The sequence below is a fragment of the Pelobates fuscus genome, chromosome 9, assembly GCF_036172605.1.
Source record: "Pelobates fuscus isolate aPelFus1 chromosome 9, aPelFus1.pri, whole genome shotgun sequence".
NCBI lineage: Eukaryota > Metazoa > Chordata > Amphibia > Anura > Pelobatidae > Pelobates > Pelobates fuscus.
In genome coordinates, this window is record NC_086325.1 from 91,590,335 (window position 1) to 91,608,561 (window position 18,227).

The 18,227-nt window shown below is 44.7% G+C and overlaps 1 protein-coding gene across 1 annotated transcript in view; it reads right to left on the minus strand.

Moving 5' to 3' along the window:
* Positions 1-18,227, minus strand: part of OPHN1 (oligophrenin 1) — a 119,446-nt gene that overhangs the window by 42,357 nt on the left and 58,862 nt on the right. The window contains exons 4-6 of the mRNA XM_063432166.1: positions 12,938-12,999; positions 9,474-9,545; positions 3,094-3,195 (exon numbers count right to left, since the gene is read on the minus strand). Coding sequence (XP_063288236.1) covers positions 3,094-3,195; positions 9,474-9,545; positions 12,938-12,999 — 236 coding nt within the window. The remainder of the gene's footprint in view (positions 1-3,093; positions 3,196-9,473; positions 9,546-12,937; positions 13,000-18,227) is intronic.

Sequence of the window (18,227 nt, forward strand, 5' to 3'; positions counted from 1 at the left end):
CAACATTTTTTTTTTTTTTTTTTAATTTTGTTTTTCATGGTGATGCTCTTTTCTTTGTGACGTTAAAGACTTTCTCTCTCTCTCTCATATATCTATATATATATATAGATATATAGATATATAGATAGATAGAGAGAGACTTTAACGTCACAAAGAAAATCACTTTTAGAGGCAGCAACAAAATGTCAAATTACATAAAAAATGAGAAGCAGATAAACACACAAAAAGTACATTATTTCTAAAGTGTTCTAGTACCGTATATACTCGAGTATAAGCCGAGTTTTTCAGCCCATTTTTTGGGCTGAAAAACCCCAACTCGGCTTATACTCGAGTCAGAGTCTGTATTATGGCAATTTGCATTGCCATAATACAGACTGGGGGGAGAGGGGGGCTGGCAGAGCTGTACTTACCTCTCCTGCAGCTCCTGTCAGCTCTCTCCTCCTCCGCGCCGTCCGTTCAGCACCTCGGTCAGCTCCCAGTGTAAATCTCGCGAGAGCCGCGGCTCTCGCGAGACTTACAGTGTGAGCTGATAGAAGGAGCTGCACGGACGGCGCGGAGGAGGAGAGAGCTGACAGGAGCTGCAGGAAAGGTAAGTACAGCTCTGCCAGCCCCCCTCTCCCCCCCACTGAACTGCCACTGGACCACCAGGGAAGGAGAGCCCCCCTCCCTGCCATGTATCAAGCAGGGAGGGGGGACTAAGGACCACTATGGGAGGGGGGGGTGGGTTAAGGACCACTATGGGAGGGAGGTGGGTATAAGGACCGCTATGGGAGGGAGGGGGGGGGTATAAGGACCACTATGGGAGGGGGGGTGGGTTAAGGACCACTAAGGGAGGGGGGGGGGGATGGGTTAAGGACCACTATGGGAGGGAGGTGGGTATAAGGACCGCTATGGGAGGGAGGGGGGGGGGTATAAGGACCACTATGGGAGGGTGGGTGGGTTAAGGACCACTAAGGGAGGGGGGGGGGGGTGGGTTAAGGACCACTATGGGAGGGAGGGGGGGGGTATAAGGACCACTATGGGAGGGAGGGGGGTATAAGGACCACTATGGGAGGGAGGGGGGGTATAAGGACCACTATGGGAGGGAGGGGGGGTATAAGGACCACTATGGGAGGGAGGGGGTGGGATAAGGACCACTATGGGAGGGAGGGGGTGGGATAAGGACCACTATGGGAGGGAGGGGGTGGGATAAGGACCACTATGGGAGGGAGGGGGTGGGTATAAGGACCACTATGGGAGGGAGGGGGTGGGTATAAGGACCACTATGGGAGGGAGGGGGTGGGTATAAGGACCACTATGGGAGGGAGGGGGTGGGTATAAGGACCACTATGGGAGGGAGGGGGTGGGTATAAGGACCACTATGGGAGGGAGGGGGTGGGTATAAGGACCACTATGGGAGGGGGTGGGTATAAGGACCACTATGGGAGGGGGTGGGTATAAGGACCACTATGGGAGGGGGTGGGTATAAGGACCACTATGGATGGGAGGGGGTGGGTATAAGGACCACTATGGGAGGGAGGGGGGGGATAAGGACCACTATGGGAGGGAGGGGGGGGATAAGGACCACTATGGGAGGGAGGGGGGGGATAAGGACCACTATGGGAGGGGGTGGGATAAGGACCACTATGGGAGGGAGGGGGGGTATATGGACCACTATGGGAGGGATGGGGGGGGATAAGGAACACTATGGGAGGGATGGGGGGGGATAAGGACCACTATGAGAGGGAGGGGGTGGGATAAGGACCACTAGGGGAGGGGAGGGTAAGGACCACTGGGGGGGGATGAAGGAACACGGGGGTGGGGAGGTAAGGACCACTGAGGGAGGAGGAGGGGAAGTCAGGACATATGGGGGGGGAGGGGGCGGCAAAATGTTTTTTGCCTACGGCGGCAAATATCCTTGCACCGGCCCTGCACACACTGCATTCACACACTGCATACACACACACACTGCATTCATGCACACACACACTGCATTCATGCACACACACACACTGCATTCATGCACACACACACACTGCATTCATGCACACACACACACTGCATTCATGCACACACACACACTGCATTCATGCACACACTGCACTCATATACACACACACATACGCACACACTGCATTCATTATACACACACTGTAAATAAATATTCAATTAATATATTTTTTTAGGATCTAATTTTATTTAGAAATTTACCAGTAGCTGCTGCATTTCCCACCCTAGTCTTATACTCGAGTCAATAAGTTTTCCCAGTTTTTTGGGATAAAATTAGGGGCCTCGGCTTATATTCGGGTCGGCTTATACTCGAGTATATACGGTATTCCTTTAAACCGTATCAGAGTATTCCTTTAAAGAGTTACTCCAACAACCATGACCACTTCAGTGACTTGAAGTGGTCATGGCGATAGGAGTGTATATGTGAATGTTTCTGCTTGAAATGCTGCACATACAGAATAATCTGCAATTGTGTGCCAAAGGCTAGTTACACACCCAGCACACGTGACTTAGGCAACCCAGAACTCACGCGCTGCCTAATGTTAATACTGGGCATATTTTGCTTCTTTCGTCATTGCTCACAGTGCACAGGCAACAGATGTCAATCTTCTCCCTTGCAGGCAGAGTGCCTGTAAATGGAAGATAGCTTTCCCCTCCCTCTTACTGTGTGTTCCCTCCAGCCTCAAGCAGAATTCCCTCTATCCACATATTTTACCAAACCTCGCTGGCTCAGATTGAATGCATGCACTCTGAACCAGCAAAACTAACTAATCACAGAAGCCTGTGATTGGACCGTGCTAAGCCCCCTGTGACATCAGACAGAGAAGAAAAACAATCTGTGCTGGGATTGCAGCTAAGTTTTAACACTATTTTGTTTTAAATTTAAGGTGGGACCTAAACGCAATACCCAATAGGGCATTGCAAGCCTAAAAAGACTAATTGCAGCAAAGGGTTATAATAATCCTTTAACGACACAGAGTGGACTCACAGAGATAAGAGAGAATTACAGCCACAAGAGTGGGCTCACTATACAAAACTAGACTAAGCAATGAAGTACTAGTGTAGAGATGCTCTGTATGGATAAAACTGGTATATAGTTCGTACCTCTTGCAGCTGGGTCTCCTTCTTTTTGGAGGACAGGTGCAGGTGCCGATCAAGGAGAGAATAAAACTTCTCACTGTCCTTATCAAATTTCTTTTTCCTCTCCTGAAACATGAGACATTAAGAAACCAGAATGCCTATTATTTTGTGCCATGAAAATCACAAACAGTCAATTGTAATTCATGCCATAAGTCTTATAATAAAGTTCATGAGTGTGAGCATTACATAAAATATAATATTAAATATAGAATTATACTTAAAGAAACACTCCAAGCCCCAGGGAACACCTGGCACCATAACCACTACAGCATGTTGCATTGCTTATGATGCTAGTTATGTCCCTCCAGCCTAATGGGAATGATAGTCATTCCCATTATATTTGTAAATCTTTATTTTTGGTCGTGCATGGGAATACAATGCGACCTGCAATACCACAACAGTAAAGGCAGGTGTTCGTTAAATATAAAATGAAATAGTGTGCATGACAATAGAAACAGTTAGAGATAACACTACGTTTTTTATTTCGAGTAAACATCACGGTAAATTTATGTTAAAAGTATAGTAGCTAAACTGCGCTTTTTCAATTGAATGAGTAGGAAAAGTAGTCAGTCGAGAGAGAAAGCGGCATAAGAAAAGAATCTGGTTACACTGACAGATTATACAAGGGGTGTGAACAAATGGATATGATTTAGTACATGTTGGGCTGATTAGTAAAAAATGTTAAGCCTAGGTAGGAAACATGTTGGGTATGATGTTTCAAGTTAGGTTTTAGCGTGTGTAGCCTCTGGTAACGATAACCATGCGTTACGGTGAGGACAGCTAGGTGAAATATTAATGCCATCTCTCTACAATGTCCCTGGGTAGAACAGAAATATAAGAGTTGGCACATGCTGAACTAATTAGTAAAGCGGTTATGCATAGCACCTGTCTGACTAGGCGGACATTGACATCTTTACTAAACGTTTGCATAACATTCTAGACAAAGCAAGAAGACGGTCACACATAACCATTAACTTAAGTCAACAGGCTTATATCATAGGACACACTGAAACACAAAACCATCGCTAACTAAACATAAAGTTAAAGTTAACTACGTTGAGCTATCAAACAAGCTTTAAACCCCTGGGCTATAGACTATGACACATTACTGCACTGGAGATAAGGGAGAGAGTAAGGCACAAAACTTTAACAGAAAAAAGGAAGTGAACGCTGTTCGGTGGGCTCAGTCCTGAGCGGCCTCCGTATTCTTCATCAGCTGCCACTTGCCAGACTGCGGGTCTGCGGTCGCATCAGCCACTTCTCTGTGTAGGCAAGTCTGCTGAGTTGGTATGCGAGGTCTCGGGATCATCTAGGGGACGACAAGTAAGAAATATTTCTCCAGCCCCAAGTCGTTGCGAAAGCAGACACCCTCTGTCCACGGACTCGGTACCTTTGCACGGCTAAGTCCTGACCCCCTGATCGAGTTGGCATCTGCCAACAGCGTGCAACCTTCCTCCTGTGTAGTCGTTGTCTTGAGGGCATGCCTCTGGTGGTTTCCGGCCTGGGCAGGCGGTTGTTGGTACAGTTAGGCTTTTGGGTGGATGCGCTGCCCGGACGAGTCCCTCCTGCCGCCGTCCGCGAGCTTCTCTCCGTCCTCTGTTTGGACCGGATGGCAGTGGATCACGCCTGCAGCTTGTCCCAGAAGGCCTGGAATAGTGCATCCAGCCTGGATTCGATGGTGCTTTGATTGGGCCCTTGTGACTGGTTGAAGGTTTGCAGTGCTTGTAAGAGGGCCTCCACCATCTTGTGTGGTCTGGGCACTCTTAGGTTTCTGCTGTGAGAGATATACTGATGCAGCAGAAAAACGTTGATCTGTTCACCCAGTGGGGACCGGGATAACAAAAAAGTAATAACAAATAAACCGTGCTATATAGGCGCTCAAATTATAATGTAATGAAGAACTTGATTCCACTCAGCAGCTCAACACACGTGAAGGTACCTCCAAACCTTAACACAATAACATGAACAGTGGGGTGATGAAAGTAGGAAGGTCACAACAGACAAGACCCAGTAGAGCGCTAGTAAAATAAATTAACTCACCCTTATATTAAGGGATATGAAATATGAGAGAATCTAGAGGGAAAGAAATATAATAGAAACAATGGTGTAGTATATATGGACTTGATATTCTTAGAGAGAAGGATTGTGAATGTAACAAACTCACATGGTTCAGAGCCTGAAAGGGATAGGCTCAAATCATAAGCGCAGGGGTATTTTAAAGCAAATACTAAGCTTCTTCAGTGGCTGTATGGCAATCCTCAGAGAAAAGGAGAAAAAGGGACAATGGACCGGAGTCCTAGTGTATTATCCTCAACCCAAAATGGTGCCAGAACAAATACAAATGCTTGCTCACCTTTACGAGAGCCAATCCAAACTGGGCTCTCAGTATAATAGATAGTGTGCCTTTAAGAGGGCACTGCTCTTCTTTATTTGCAGGAAAGTAGATGCAGGTCGTAGACTCAAATATAAAAAATCAAATTTATTGTAAAACGCTTACATAAAATACAAATAAAAAGTTCCCATAAAATAATGGTGCAGAGATGAGTCCTCTTCCAAGACGCGTTTCGCCTTATGCAAAGGCTTTTTCAATCGGTATCCTGCTTGTGTTTTCCCGCTGATTAAATACCCAGAGAGTCCTTTCCTATTGGTTCCTGCTGTCTTCCGGGTTGCCAAATATGGCGAGGGGTATTCCGATCAGCTGTTGTGAATATTCGTGATTCCGGAAGTGACGTATCGCACTTGCAGCAACGTCACTTCCGTTTCGATCGTAGCCGCCATATTTGTCATTGGCAAGCATCGAGCTTGTTCTCATAACATTCGTATGTTCAATATGATTTATGTATATATTTTAGTATTCTACATATATGGCTAATAGAGCAGGTTACTCCATATGGATGATATATGCCTGTAATTTATCTTTATATCTTGTTAACAACGAATTGGCTATGTATTCCTTTAAGGCAGTAATGTCATTGGAGATTTACTTATGTATTTAGCATCTTATACATAAAGTCAAAATGGCAAGTTTATTTACACAGCTGACATAGGCTGTTGTCTAACATAATGAATACATTTTATTCCTTTTTATCTATATTCTCATTTGCCTTACTGTCTTATTTAATACACTTATGGAGTCGAGATATAAAACTGATCCCCTTTTTCTTTTCTTCTATGTTCGTATATACAATATTGAACATACTAATGTTATGAGAACAAGCTCGATGCTTGCCAATGGCAAATATGGCGGCTACGATCGAAACGGAAGTGACGTTGCGGCAAGTGCGATACGTCACTTCCGGAATCACGAATATTCACAACAGCTGATCGGAATACCCCTCGCCATATTTGGCAATCCGGAAGACAGCAGGAACCAATAGGAAAGGACTCTCTGGGTATTTAATCAGCGGGAAAACACAAGCAGGATACCGATTGAAAAAGCCTTTGCATAAGGCGAAACGCGTCTCGGAAGAGGACTCATCTCTGCACCATTATTTTATGGGAACTTTTTATTTGTATTTTAAGTAAGTGTTTTACAATAAATTAGTTTTTTTATATTTGAGTCTACGACCTGCATCTACTTTCCTGCAAATAAAGAAGAGCAGTGCCCTCTTAAAGGCACACTATCTATTATACTGAGAGCCCAGTTTGGATTGGCTCTCGTAAAGGTGAGCAAGCATTTGTATTTGTTCTGGCACCATTTTGGGTTGAGGATAATACACTAGGACTCCGGTCCATTGTCCCTTTTTCTCCTTTTCTCTGAGGATTGCCATACAGCCACTGAAGAAGCTTGGTATTTGCTTTAAAATACCCAGCGCTTATGATTTGAGCCTATCCCTTTCAGGCTCTGAACCATGTGAGTTTGTTACATTCACAATCCTTCTCTCTAAGAATATCAAGTCCATATATACTACACCATTGTTTCTATTATATTTCTTTCCCTCTAGATTCTCTCAGATTTCATATCCCTTAATATAAGGGTGAGTTAATTTATTTTACTAGCGCTCCACTGGGTCTTGTCTGTTGGGACCGGTCCAAAAGGGGGGTGCGGGGTGGGTAGGAGACCAGCAGAGTCGCTTGGTGAGTCAGGAGCGAGGGAGAGCGGCCACCCCTCCCCAGCTCCAACTCTAGTAGGCCGCACGTGGCGTTTTGGTCTCCTAGCCTCGACGGACTTCAGAGAGGTATCCCTTGAGTCAGCAGTGCACCCTTGACGTGGATAGAGCCGCTGATTATACCTCAAAATCTGCCCTCCAGGCAGGTGCTCGTGCGCTCACATCTGCATAGCTCGGAGGTCAGGCTCTGCCCCATTCCCATTATATTAAGTATAGCAATTAGACAGACATACAGCCTAATCACCGTGCCCTGGTGGGCAGAGTCATTCCAGTGGTGAAGTCTAGAACCTCATTATCAAAACTTGCTGCTAATGGCGTTAAGTTTCATCAGTTGCTGTAAAACTAAGTCAGTGGCTCATGTATCCTATAACTTCTCCTGACACTAATGGCATTTCAATAATCATAATTAACTCAGACAATACACAGATGGGGAAGTGCATTTAAATAATTGGAGGATACAACTTCCATCACCCTCAGACATCAAACCATAGCTTTGAGAATCACATTTGGAACCAACACAGCATTAGACCATTACAAGGAAAACAATACATAAAGGTTCCAAAGAGGCCGGTGTGTTATTCAAAAGGCATCTAATAAGTTAAATTAACCCTTTGCAATTTCAGGATTAACCCTTCGGCAACAGGTTGTTACTGAAGCATCCTTAATATGTTTTTGAACCTGAATGAGTTAAAAGGTGTGCTTTGATGGAATACAAGTCAATTTTTAACCATTCCTTCTGTAGCCGGTTTACTATTCAGTGTTTCTGAGCCACATCATACAATCAACATGTTAGTGCTGCAGGAATTTTAGCACAATGCTAATGCAATAAACCAATCCTTACTTTTAAACGGCAAGTGACAAGTATAAGACTGTATTGACTCTTTTTGAAACAAAATATTTCTGATAGTATTTGCTGGCACTCAGAAGTTACCACAAATCCCCTTAGGTTCTCCTGAACCTGAAAATATCATGATTTAAGTTTGCAGTGTGATTTTACATGAATAAATTGGCCTACAGTGATCGTTAAAGCTCTGCTTGTTTGAGACAGTGAGACGTTATGCAGCAGAAGGAGGTGGGAACTGGGCTTGCATTGGTTCTCAAATATTTTTGGCTGGTGTGTATTCCCAACTCGCTCATTCTGGCAGACTCCAGATGGTGAGAGAGAGAGAGAGAGAGAGAGGACCCAACCCCTCTCTGCAAAATGTGGCCCCCTCCTTTGACTGTGCTTCACAGCTTTAATCCAATAAGGGAGGAAACCTTTTAAATCTTACTTCCAGGAAAACAGTGAATTGTATGTAGTCTTCTCAAGGTAACACGCTAGGCCGGAACCCTTGGAACTTGGAATGAGTGATACCTGGTGCTTACTTGCCGAGTTAGATAAAAATTATCTCCAATGTGTTATTATGGTAGCAGAAATTAACATTGCCAACTGAAGGATATCTTATTGTAAAAAATAAAATGACTTAAACAAAAAAGCAGATGGTTTGCTGGGGCTCTCAGCCAAAATGTGACCTTTCACCTTACCAGTGCCACATTAAACACGGTTAGGGTGAATAATTAGTGCACTACATAAATTGCACTTGCCATGTATACAAGCTACAACTTGTCCGCTTAAAAAAAATTATGCAACCTTATGAACAGGGCGTGGAACATGACTGAGCACAACACAACAACACCATAATCCTACGCCCATAGCACAGTAACTAAGCACAGGGAAAGTGGTGGTCACACCAACCGGAGGAGTTACCCCCACTCAACCCACCCACCCGGTTCTTCCAGACCCCGAGCAACGAAAGCAACCTGTTTAACAGCTGGAAAAACGAATGTAAACAGTAAAATGTTAAAACTTAAAACTGTAACCAATATGCTTGTAACATGCTGCAACCCTTTTTCCTTTCTGTACCCCACAAAGTTGAAGAATTCTTGAAAACTCGAAAATAAAGAATTTATAAAAAAAAAAAAATTATGCAGCCTCAAAATTTGTAGCTTCAATTCCACTTATTTCAAGATTTGCGTTCAAAGAGGATTATTCGTTGAATGTGTAATTGTAGAACACTGACATTTCCCTCCAACAAAGTCGCCTTACCGGGATGGTTATTGACGTCTAAAATGTGCAATCCCCTTGTCAATTCTCCACAAATCACTTTTTTAATAAATAAACACCAAAATAGAAATACATATGCACAAAGCAGGAAGTCCTAGTGATGTTCACACTTGCATAAAATGACGCTCTACCTTGGTGAGCCCAATCTGTTCTTTGCGGAAGTTTTCCAAGGGTTTGATCAGGAGATCATCAGCATTTTGTAGCTGAAAAATAAAAATATATAGATATCACAATTCTTTAACTTCCACAGTGACAATAAAGATTCACATGAAGTAATTCTATACATATCTATCTATGCATTTACTGCTTACTTGCATGGGTATGCGATAACAATGTAGCAGTAAAATATGTTGAAGGATCCAAAACACAAAGATATAGTTTATTCTATAAATTAACAAATTTGCTTTAACCATGATACAACATAAATAATTTTAGATATTAGTGGTTATGATTATAACCTATAATGGTAAAATTAAAAATATTTTGGAGGCGATTCTATATACAGCTCACAGAGACAGCTTGGGAGCAGTCCTGGAATGAAATCAGCTTCAGAGCAATACTTAAAGGGACACTATAGTCACCAGAACAACTACAGCTTAATGTAGTTGTTCTGGTGAGTATAATCATTGCCTTAAGGTATTTTCATGCAAACATTGCCTTTTCAGAGAAAAGACAGTGTTTACATTGCCCCTAGTGACACCTCCAAGTGGCCACTTCTCAGATGGCCACTGGAGGTGCAACCTGGGACAGTGCGGCACAGTAAGCAGCTCTGCTGTTAAGCGCCCCCCCCCCCATTCTCCATGGGGACGCTGAATTTTCCTCATAGAGATCTCTATGAGTAGGTGCTGATTGGCCAAACCGGTGTTTGGCCCCGCCCCCATTGCCGAATATAGCCAATTCAATGCTTTCCACATTAGAAAGCATTGGCTTGGCTAAAAATCAGCAATTATGATGTCACCAAGGGGGCGGGGCCAGTGCGGCAGACCCGCACGATGCCTGAAATAAGGTGAGTTTTTCATGCTTTTAAGGGAAGTAAGGGGGGCAAGCCACCTTAATGGTGGGTTTTGCACTATAGGGCCAGGAACACATGTTTGTGTTCCTGACCCTATAGTGTTCTTTTAAAGGAACACTAAGCACCAGATTCACTACAGCTTAAAGTGGATCTGAGGCAAAGAGACTGCCCCTGCAGTCTGAGCAGTGCACACAGTGCCTTTTCTGAGAAAAGGGTTGTTTTTACATTGATGCTTAACACAACCTCTAGTGGTTGATCTATACCCCAATGCTTCCCTAAGGGAAAGCAATGAATTTACTGAGATCATCAGTACTCTCAGCCGGAGAAAGAGTGCAGGCGGTAGCGAAACCAGGGGGGTGGGTAATATAAAGTAAGTTAATCTATTTATTTCATGGGTAGGAGAAAAGATGGGAGGCAATAATCCAAATATAAATCAAAATAACACTCAAGCATAACACTCTAACATGTTTGTATTCCTAATGTCAGAGTGTTCCTTTAATCCCATACATCCTTTCCTTTTAATACAATTCATGAAGGTATAGAGCCAGAGCACTGGATAGGGCATTCAGGGTTTTTGGGTAGGAATATAAAATTAGGTGGGCAGAAATAGAATCGAACGATGCATATCTGACGATCAGACGATGCATATCTGCAAGGGCCGCGCTGAGCATTGGAAATACGCTCGACAGATATGTGATGCCTATTTAGGATGATATACTACAAATAGTCTGTTGAAGTTATTTACATATTTTATTTGCTTTTCACCCTAATTGCTGTCTATATTTTCTTTATAGATTTGCAAGGTAACACTCAACACTTGACCTTACAGCAATGCTCGTATTTCAATGCAAAATACAGTTGAACCTACATTTACTGCTTTTTTATACGCTGTCATACCAAGAATAGATAGATTATTGTTAGCGTTACTGATACATGTTAGACGATTGCCGTTAATTAACTAGTCTAAATCATACTTGCGCAGCTAATAGCATACACCTGTTTAGCCGTAGGGTATTCGCTAAAAGGCATTTTAAAAATAACATTCTAGGCCATAACATATGCCATATTGCTACATACCGCCTCACTGAGACACAGGCAGCCACATGCCGCTCGCGCCCACAGTGAACATGTGTTGGGCTTTGTTTAAAACATTTAGCGCATACATCTGGCTGGAGAAGAGCCCGCTTTACACTCATAGACCTGAACTTAACTGCGACTTATTAAGGGGTATACATTCCATCTTTACCGCACATCTTTACAAGCGCTGCACTCATTGGCCATCTTATGCCTAGCACCTGCATATAATATGCACAACTTTTAATCACATATAAGGGGCCCCATTATCTATTCTGTTGCTACCAACGCTCTTCCCCTCCAACCGCCCATACGAATTTGCTTTCCATGCCCAATGCAATATAAACATCAGTTCCTAAGCATGACCCACTGAGTACGTATTCAGCGACTAAGACTTCGCTTAAATGATTATTATAGGTAGGCGTAGACTGGATATACAGATGAGATGAATAGCTAATTGACATTCAAAGCGGTATTGATGTGAAAAATGTACTGTGCATTACCATGGTCTGACAAAATATGCCTCTGCGCAGGCAATAACGCATTCACCATTTAAACTTGTTTTATGTCTGCTATCAAACGTGCAAAATAAAAGACAATTTAAAACAAAGGCATGACAGTCTCGCTATAAACTCTAGAGAAGGAATCTCAAACTCTGCACCCCCAGATTTGAATTCAACAGATGTTCAGAGAATTATGAGAGTTGCAGTTCAACTTCTGGGGAGGGTCAGAATTTGAGAATATTATTGCTGGCGTTTATAAAGCGCAAAAAATTCCGTAGCGCTCAACATGTCCGCTCTAGGGTGCACATGAGTAGGTAATTTGTCACTTCTGCTAATAGAAGGCTCCATGGGTCCTCACCAACATTTGTTATTGGGCCTCACTTGATTTGTGTGTGTGTTTATTTTACTACTGGAGCACAGGGTGGGCTTTGATTTTACTGTTGCCAAATTGTAGAGATTAGTTTATTGGCAATAAGCCAGCTAGTGAAGGTGTTAGGTTGCAGTGTCCGTTGGCATGCTCTCAAATAAGGAAATACATTTTTCAAATTCTTTTTGCTTGCTCTTCTCTTTGCTGATGTTTATTAAACAGGTTTGATTCCATTTCTCATATCTTCCTTTGAGTGAAAAGTAAACTCTTCAGCGTGTGTTTAAACTACCAGTTGCATATCCGGCTGAGCTGAATAACAAAAACAAAGTAACTTTGTTATCGGCGTTTACTTGCCAACAGTTCATAGTCACTGATTGAATGGAAATCATCATGGGTGTACAGAGGCAGGACTGTTAACAAGAAGTAATATTCTTTATACTACATCTCCCATGTTCCAAAATTTGGACAGTCTGGCTGAGGATCATTTGACTTGTAGTTGGGCAACAGACTTAGAGTTGCCAGTTGTCTTCTGAGGCTTTCATTATAACGATACTATTTAGAATCATGTCACATTCATAGAATTCATAGAAAGAAAAAATAAATAAAAATAAAAAAGGAACCCGCCAACCAATACTGTACCATCATCATCCTCTCTTCCTCCACCTCCTGCAGCACATCCGCAAACTCTTTAAAAGATTCAGCTGTAAAAAAAAGGGGGGAAATGGTTAAACTGTGAATTCTGTAGCAAACAGATTATTTTGAATTTGGGTTATATGTTAAATTACACTCTGGAAATGCATTCGAACGCAGCCCACTCTCTAACTCGATCCCCTGGAGAATCCAGTCATTAAAGGTTGGAATACAGACGGCATTGGACGACCAAAAGTTTCAGAACGACATGCTGGGCAAATGCCAGACCTCAAAAGTTTTTGATGGAAGGATACCCCATTACAGCACAGAATAAAAAAAAAACACTTGAGATTCTGATTAACAGGCAGGGGTTTCCCAACGCCCTGAACAGGGATTGCTGTGCAATTAACAGTTCAGTCTATACTGTTGACATACATGTAATTCTAAATGCAAACCCCTCTCCAACATGTGCCATTACTGTGAAGGAGAATTATTTAGTGTGCATTAGTGTGGCCCTTATGATTTTTAGCCTACATTTGTAATTGTAAGTAATCAGTTCATCATAGTTCCCTAGTGTGTGACCATATTCTGTTTAGACAATGAGAAAGTTTAAGGCAAATTACACCCTGCATGAATCACTGGTGTTTTTCCCTGGGGCAAAAGAGAGATCATCTCACTGAGACAACAGTTCAAGACTGGACTCCATCATCTGCTGTTAGATCATTGTTTGGGAGAGGCACAGGCACAAACAGGGGGCAAAGTAGAAACTGAAACACATTTATATAACAATTCCATTCTATGTTTTAATCATTGACCAATTGAACTACAGGACTTTACAAATGAATTCTAACATGAAGCTAATTCTGAATCAATGTTCAGCAGGCAAATCCTACTATTGCCACTGACAATAACACTAACCCTATAGACGGACATGGATGCACCTTTACTGGTACTGGCAAGCAAAACATTAACCCTACAGAGTAACATGAAGATTCTATCATATTAGTACCAACAAGAAGAAAATAAATAGTGTTATTGTCACAGTTTTAGATCCTGAAACCCAAGTTTAAATCCCAGTCCGATCACCTCACCAGTAAGAGCCCCTGGGAAAAATACTCAACGATGATAGATAGATAGATAGATAGATAGATACATATATATATACACATACATACATACACCGTACCTACTTCAAATCCTCGTAGATTGTAAGCCAGTTTGTGCAGAGCCTTAATAACTGGTCTCTGTATGACCGTTACTTGTTGCCAAAAATCCGCTTTTTGTCATTTTAAAACGGTGCATAATATGTTGGCGCTATACAAATACTACTACGATTACTAATAAAATATATATATAAACAAGGATTACACCTAAAATTACATTTCTTATTAGGCAGAGCCGGCATCTTTCTATAGGCACAGTTTAGACAGGGACACTTGCTTGACTATTTTACTATGTTATAGCTGCCATTTTGGCATCTTCCCATTACCCATTTAAATAACAGTTTCATATAACACAGCAGCCACTATTGAGGTTGCAGCAGAAATGCAAGAGGTGAGTGTTTTTTTGTGTGGTTGTTATCCATATCTACAGAAAGGGATCACAGTTCTCATTACCTACGCAGTGCACATAAAGGTTCATGCAGTGGGGGTGTAGAGAAGAAATGCCTCACTGCACCCACCGTGGGTCACTGCCTGTGTGACACTGAACAACTTCTATCAATGAAAGCCCAACACATACTTCCATTTGCCTCTAATCCTTGTAGGTTGGTGCTATATTTTGTTTCATACAATTCGGATAATTATACTTCGTGCCATTGGGTGACCTTCTGGCCCACATCCATTTAGTAATGAATGTTTTCCCGCTTAATTTTATTTACTTTTACCTTTTAACCAGCATGCAGTTCGCTCCTTACTGGTACTAACTTACACAAAAGTACCGTAATCTAATTTACTAAGTGTTACTGACAAACAGAATACTAACTCTATACAAGTGTACCCCTTCCTTGTACTGACAAACAGAACATTAATCATATTTACAAACAGAGAGTGCCCCCTATTGGTACTAGAAAGAAGAACACTAACCCTATTTATCAACAGGGAGTGTTCCCCCTACTGCTGTAGACAAGTGAAAACATTAACTCTACATAATAACAAGGAGTGTGCCTCTCACTTACCAGCAGAGTAATCATCTTATAAAGTAACAGTGTGTGCAAGTCCCATGAGCACTAACCAGCAAGGACCCCCACAGAATACCATCTTAAAAACTACAAAGCTTCTGCAGAGTGAGCTACGCACAGAAACATATTGAATTCTGCATTTATGCTTTAGAATAAATTGGATACAAAATGTTTTTATGGCAGATGATTCCTAAACTCTTTCATATCATGGATGCAAATCAGAAAATAAAAGCTGTGCTGAATTATATGATTTGTTGTGCAGTTCAGCGCTCTCCAAGAGAGACACGTTATGTTGTAGCTGTACTTAATGCACATTGTCGCCATTGATGGGGAGGGCCCCATATTCTGCACCAACACTGGGCCCCTTTCTGAGGAGTAGGGAGAGCTGCAGATGTGTGTGAATGTGAGTCATTGCTTGGCTGAGCTTTAGAGACAAGTTTCCAGCATATTTTACTAACAATTTCAGCACAAAAGCGTCAGAAATCATGTCTGTTTACTGAGTACTCATCTGACACCCTGAAGGGATTGTAGTGAATAGGCTGTCAGGTTGAAGGGACACTAAGCTCCAAAATCAAAGTATCTTAAAGGAACACTACAGGGTCAGGAACACCCTATAGCAGTGATGGCGAACCTTTTTGAGCCAGAGTGCCCAAACCGCAATACATGCCAACTTTTTTTTCCTCAAAGTGCCAACACTGCAATTAAACCTGAATACTGAGGTTTAAGTTTAGAAAAAACAACTTGTACAGTTGTCCGAACTAATTAACAACTTTTGTTTTAAAAGAAGAACACAGCAGAGAGTTCAATGATACAAATTTTAAATAATGATATAAATAGATAAAATGCAGCTTATATTTATTAGTATCTCCAACAAATGCAATACATACACACAGACTGCAGAACACATACACACACCTTCCGCTAAATACATACACACACACACACACACCATCCGCTAGCTGAGTACACACACAGTCCGCTGAGTACACACACAGTCCGCTGAGTACACACACAGTCCGCTGAGTACACACACAGTCCGCTGAGTACACACACAGTCCGCTGAGTACACACACAGTCCGCTGAGTACACACACAGTCCGCTGAGTACACACACAGTCCGCTGAGTACACACACAGACGGACTACTGAATACACACACATACTGCATTGAGGGGTGCAGTGTATGTGTTTGTGTGCAAGGGTGTGGAGTGCTGTGTGTGTGGGGTGCAGTGTGTGTGGGGTGCAGTGTGTGTGGGGTGCAGTGTGTGTGGGGTGCAGTGTGTGTGGGGTGCAGTGTGTGTGGGGTGCAGTGTGTGTGGGGTGCAGTGTGTGTGTGGGTGGGTATGGTTGCTGTGTGTGGGGGGGGTACGGGTGCTGTGTGTGGGGGGGGGTACGGGTGCTGTGTGTGGGGGGGGGTACGGGTGCTGTGCTCTGTGGGGGGTAGGGGTGCTGTGCTCTGTGGGGGGTAGGGGTGCTGTGCTCTGTGGGGGGTAGGGGTGCTGTGCTCTGTGGGGGGTAGGGGTGCTGTGCTCTGTGGGGGGTAGGGGTGCTGTGCTCTGTGGGGGGTAGGGGTGCTGTGCTCTGTGGGGGGTAGGGGTGCTGTGCTCTGTGGGGGGTAGGGGTGCTGTGCTCTGTGGGGGGTAGGGGTGCTGTGCTCTGTGGGGGGTAGGGGTGCTGTGCTCTGTGGGGGGTAGGGGTGCTGTGCTCTGTGGGGGGTAGGGGTGCTGTGCTCTGTGGGGGGTAGGGGTGCTGTGCTCTGTGGGGGGTAGGGGTGCTGTGCTCTGTGGGGGGTAGGGGTGCTGTGCTCTGTGGGGGGTAGGGGTGCTGTGCTCTGTGGGGGGTAGGGGTGCTGTGCTCTGTGGGGGGTAGGGGTGCTGTGCTCTGTGGGGGGTAGGGGTGCTGTGCTGTGGGGGGTAGGGGTGCTGTGCTGTGGGTGGTAGGGGGTGCTGTGCTGTGGGTGGTAGGGGGTGCTGTGCTGTGGGTGGTAGGGGGTGCTGTGCTGTGGGTGGTAGGGGGTGCTGTGCTGTGGGTGGTAGGGGGTGCTGTGCTGTGGGTGGTAGGGGGTGCTGTGCTGTGGGTGGTAGGGGGTGCTGTGCTGTGGGTGGTAGGGGGTGCTGTGCTTGGGTGGTAGGGGGTGCTGTGCTGTGGGTGGTAGGGGTGCTGTGCGTGGTAGGGGTGCTGTGCGTGGTAGGGGTGCTGTGCGTGGTAGGGGTGCTGCGCTGTGGGTGGTAGGGGTGCTGCGCTGTGGGTGGTAGGGGTGCTGCGCTGTGGGTGGTAGGGGTCCTGTGGGTGGTAGGGGTGCTGTGGGTGGTAGGGGTGCTGTGTTGGGGGTAAGGGTGCTGTGTTGGGGGTAAGGGTGCTGTGTTGGGGGTAAGGGTGCTGTGTTGGGGGTAAGGGTGCTGTGTTGGGGGTAAGGGTGCTGTGTTGGGGGTAAGGGTGCTGTGTTGGGGGTAAGGGTGCTGTGGGTGGTAGGGGTGCTGTGCTGTGGGTGGTAGGGGTGCTGTGCTGTGGGTGGTAGGGGTGCTGTGCTGTGGGTGGTAGGGGTGCTGTGCTGTGGGTGGTAGGGGTGCTGTGCTGTGGGTGGTAGGGGTGCTGTGCTGTGGGTGGTAGGGGTGCTGTGCTGTGGGTGGTAGGGGTACTGTGCTGTGGATGGTAGGGGTACTGTGCTGTGGATGGTAGGGGTACTGTGCTGTGGATGGTAGGGGTACTGTGCTGTGGATGGTAGGGGTACTGTGCTGTGGGTGGTAGGGGTACTGTGCTGTGGGTGGTAGGGGTACTGTGCTGTGGGTGGTAGGGGTACTGTGCTGTGGGTGGTAGGGGTACTGTGCTGTGGGTGGTAGGGGTACTGTGCTGTGGGTGGTAGGGGTGCTGTGCTGTGGGTGGTAGGGGTGCTGTGCTGTGGGTGGTAGGGGTGCTGTGCTGTGGGTGGTAGGGGTGCTGTGCTGTGGGTGGTAGGGGTGCTGTGTTGGGGGTAGGGGTGCTGTGGGTGGTAGGGGTAACAATACATAAAAAAAAAAAAAGATATATTAATGCTGTATCCCCCCCTCCCTTCCTCTTACCTTTGGTGAAAGGGGGGGACGGGGGGGACACAGCCATCCCTGGTGGTCCGGTGGTAAGTATGT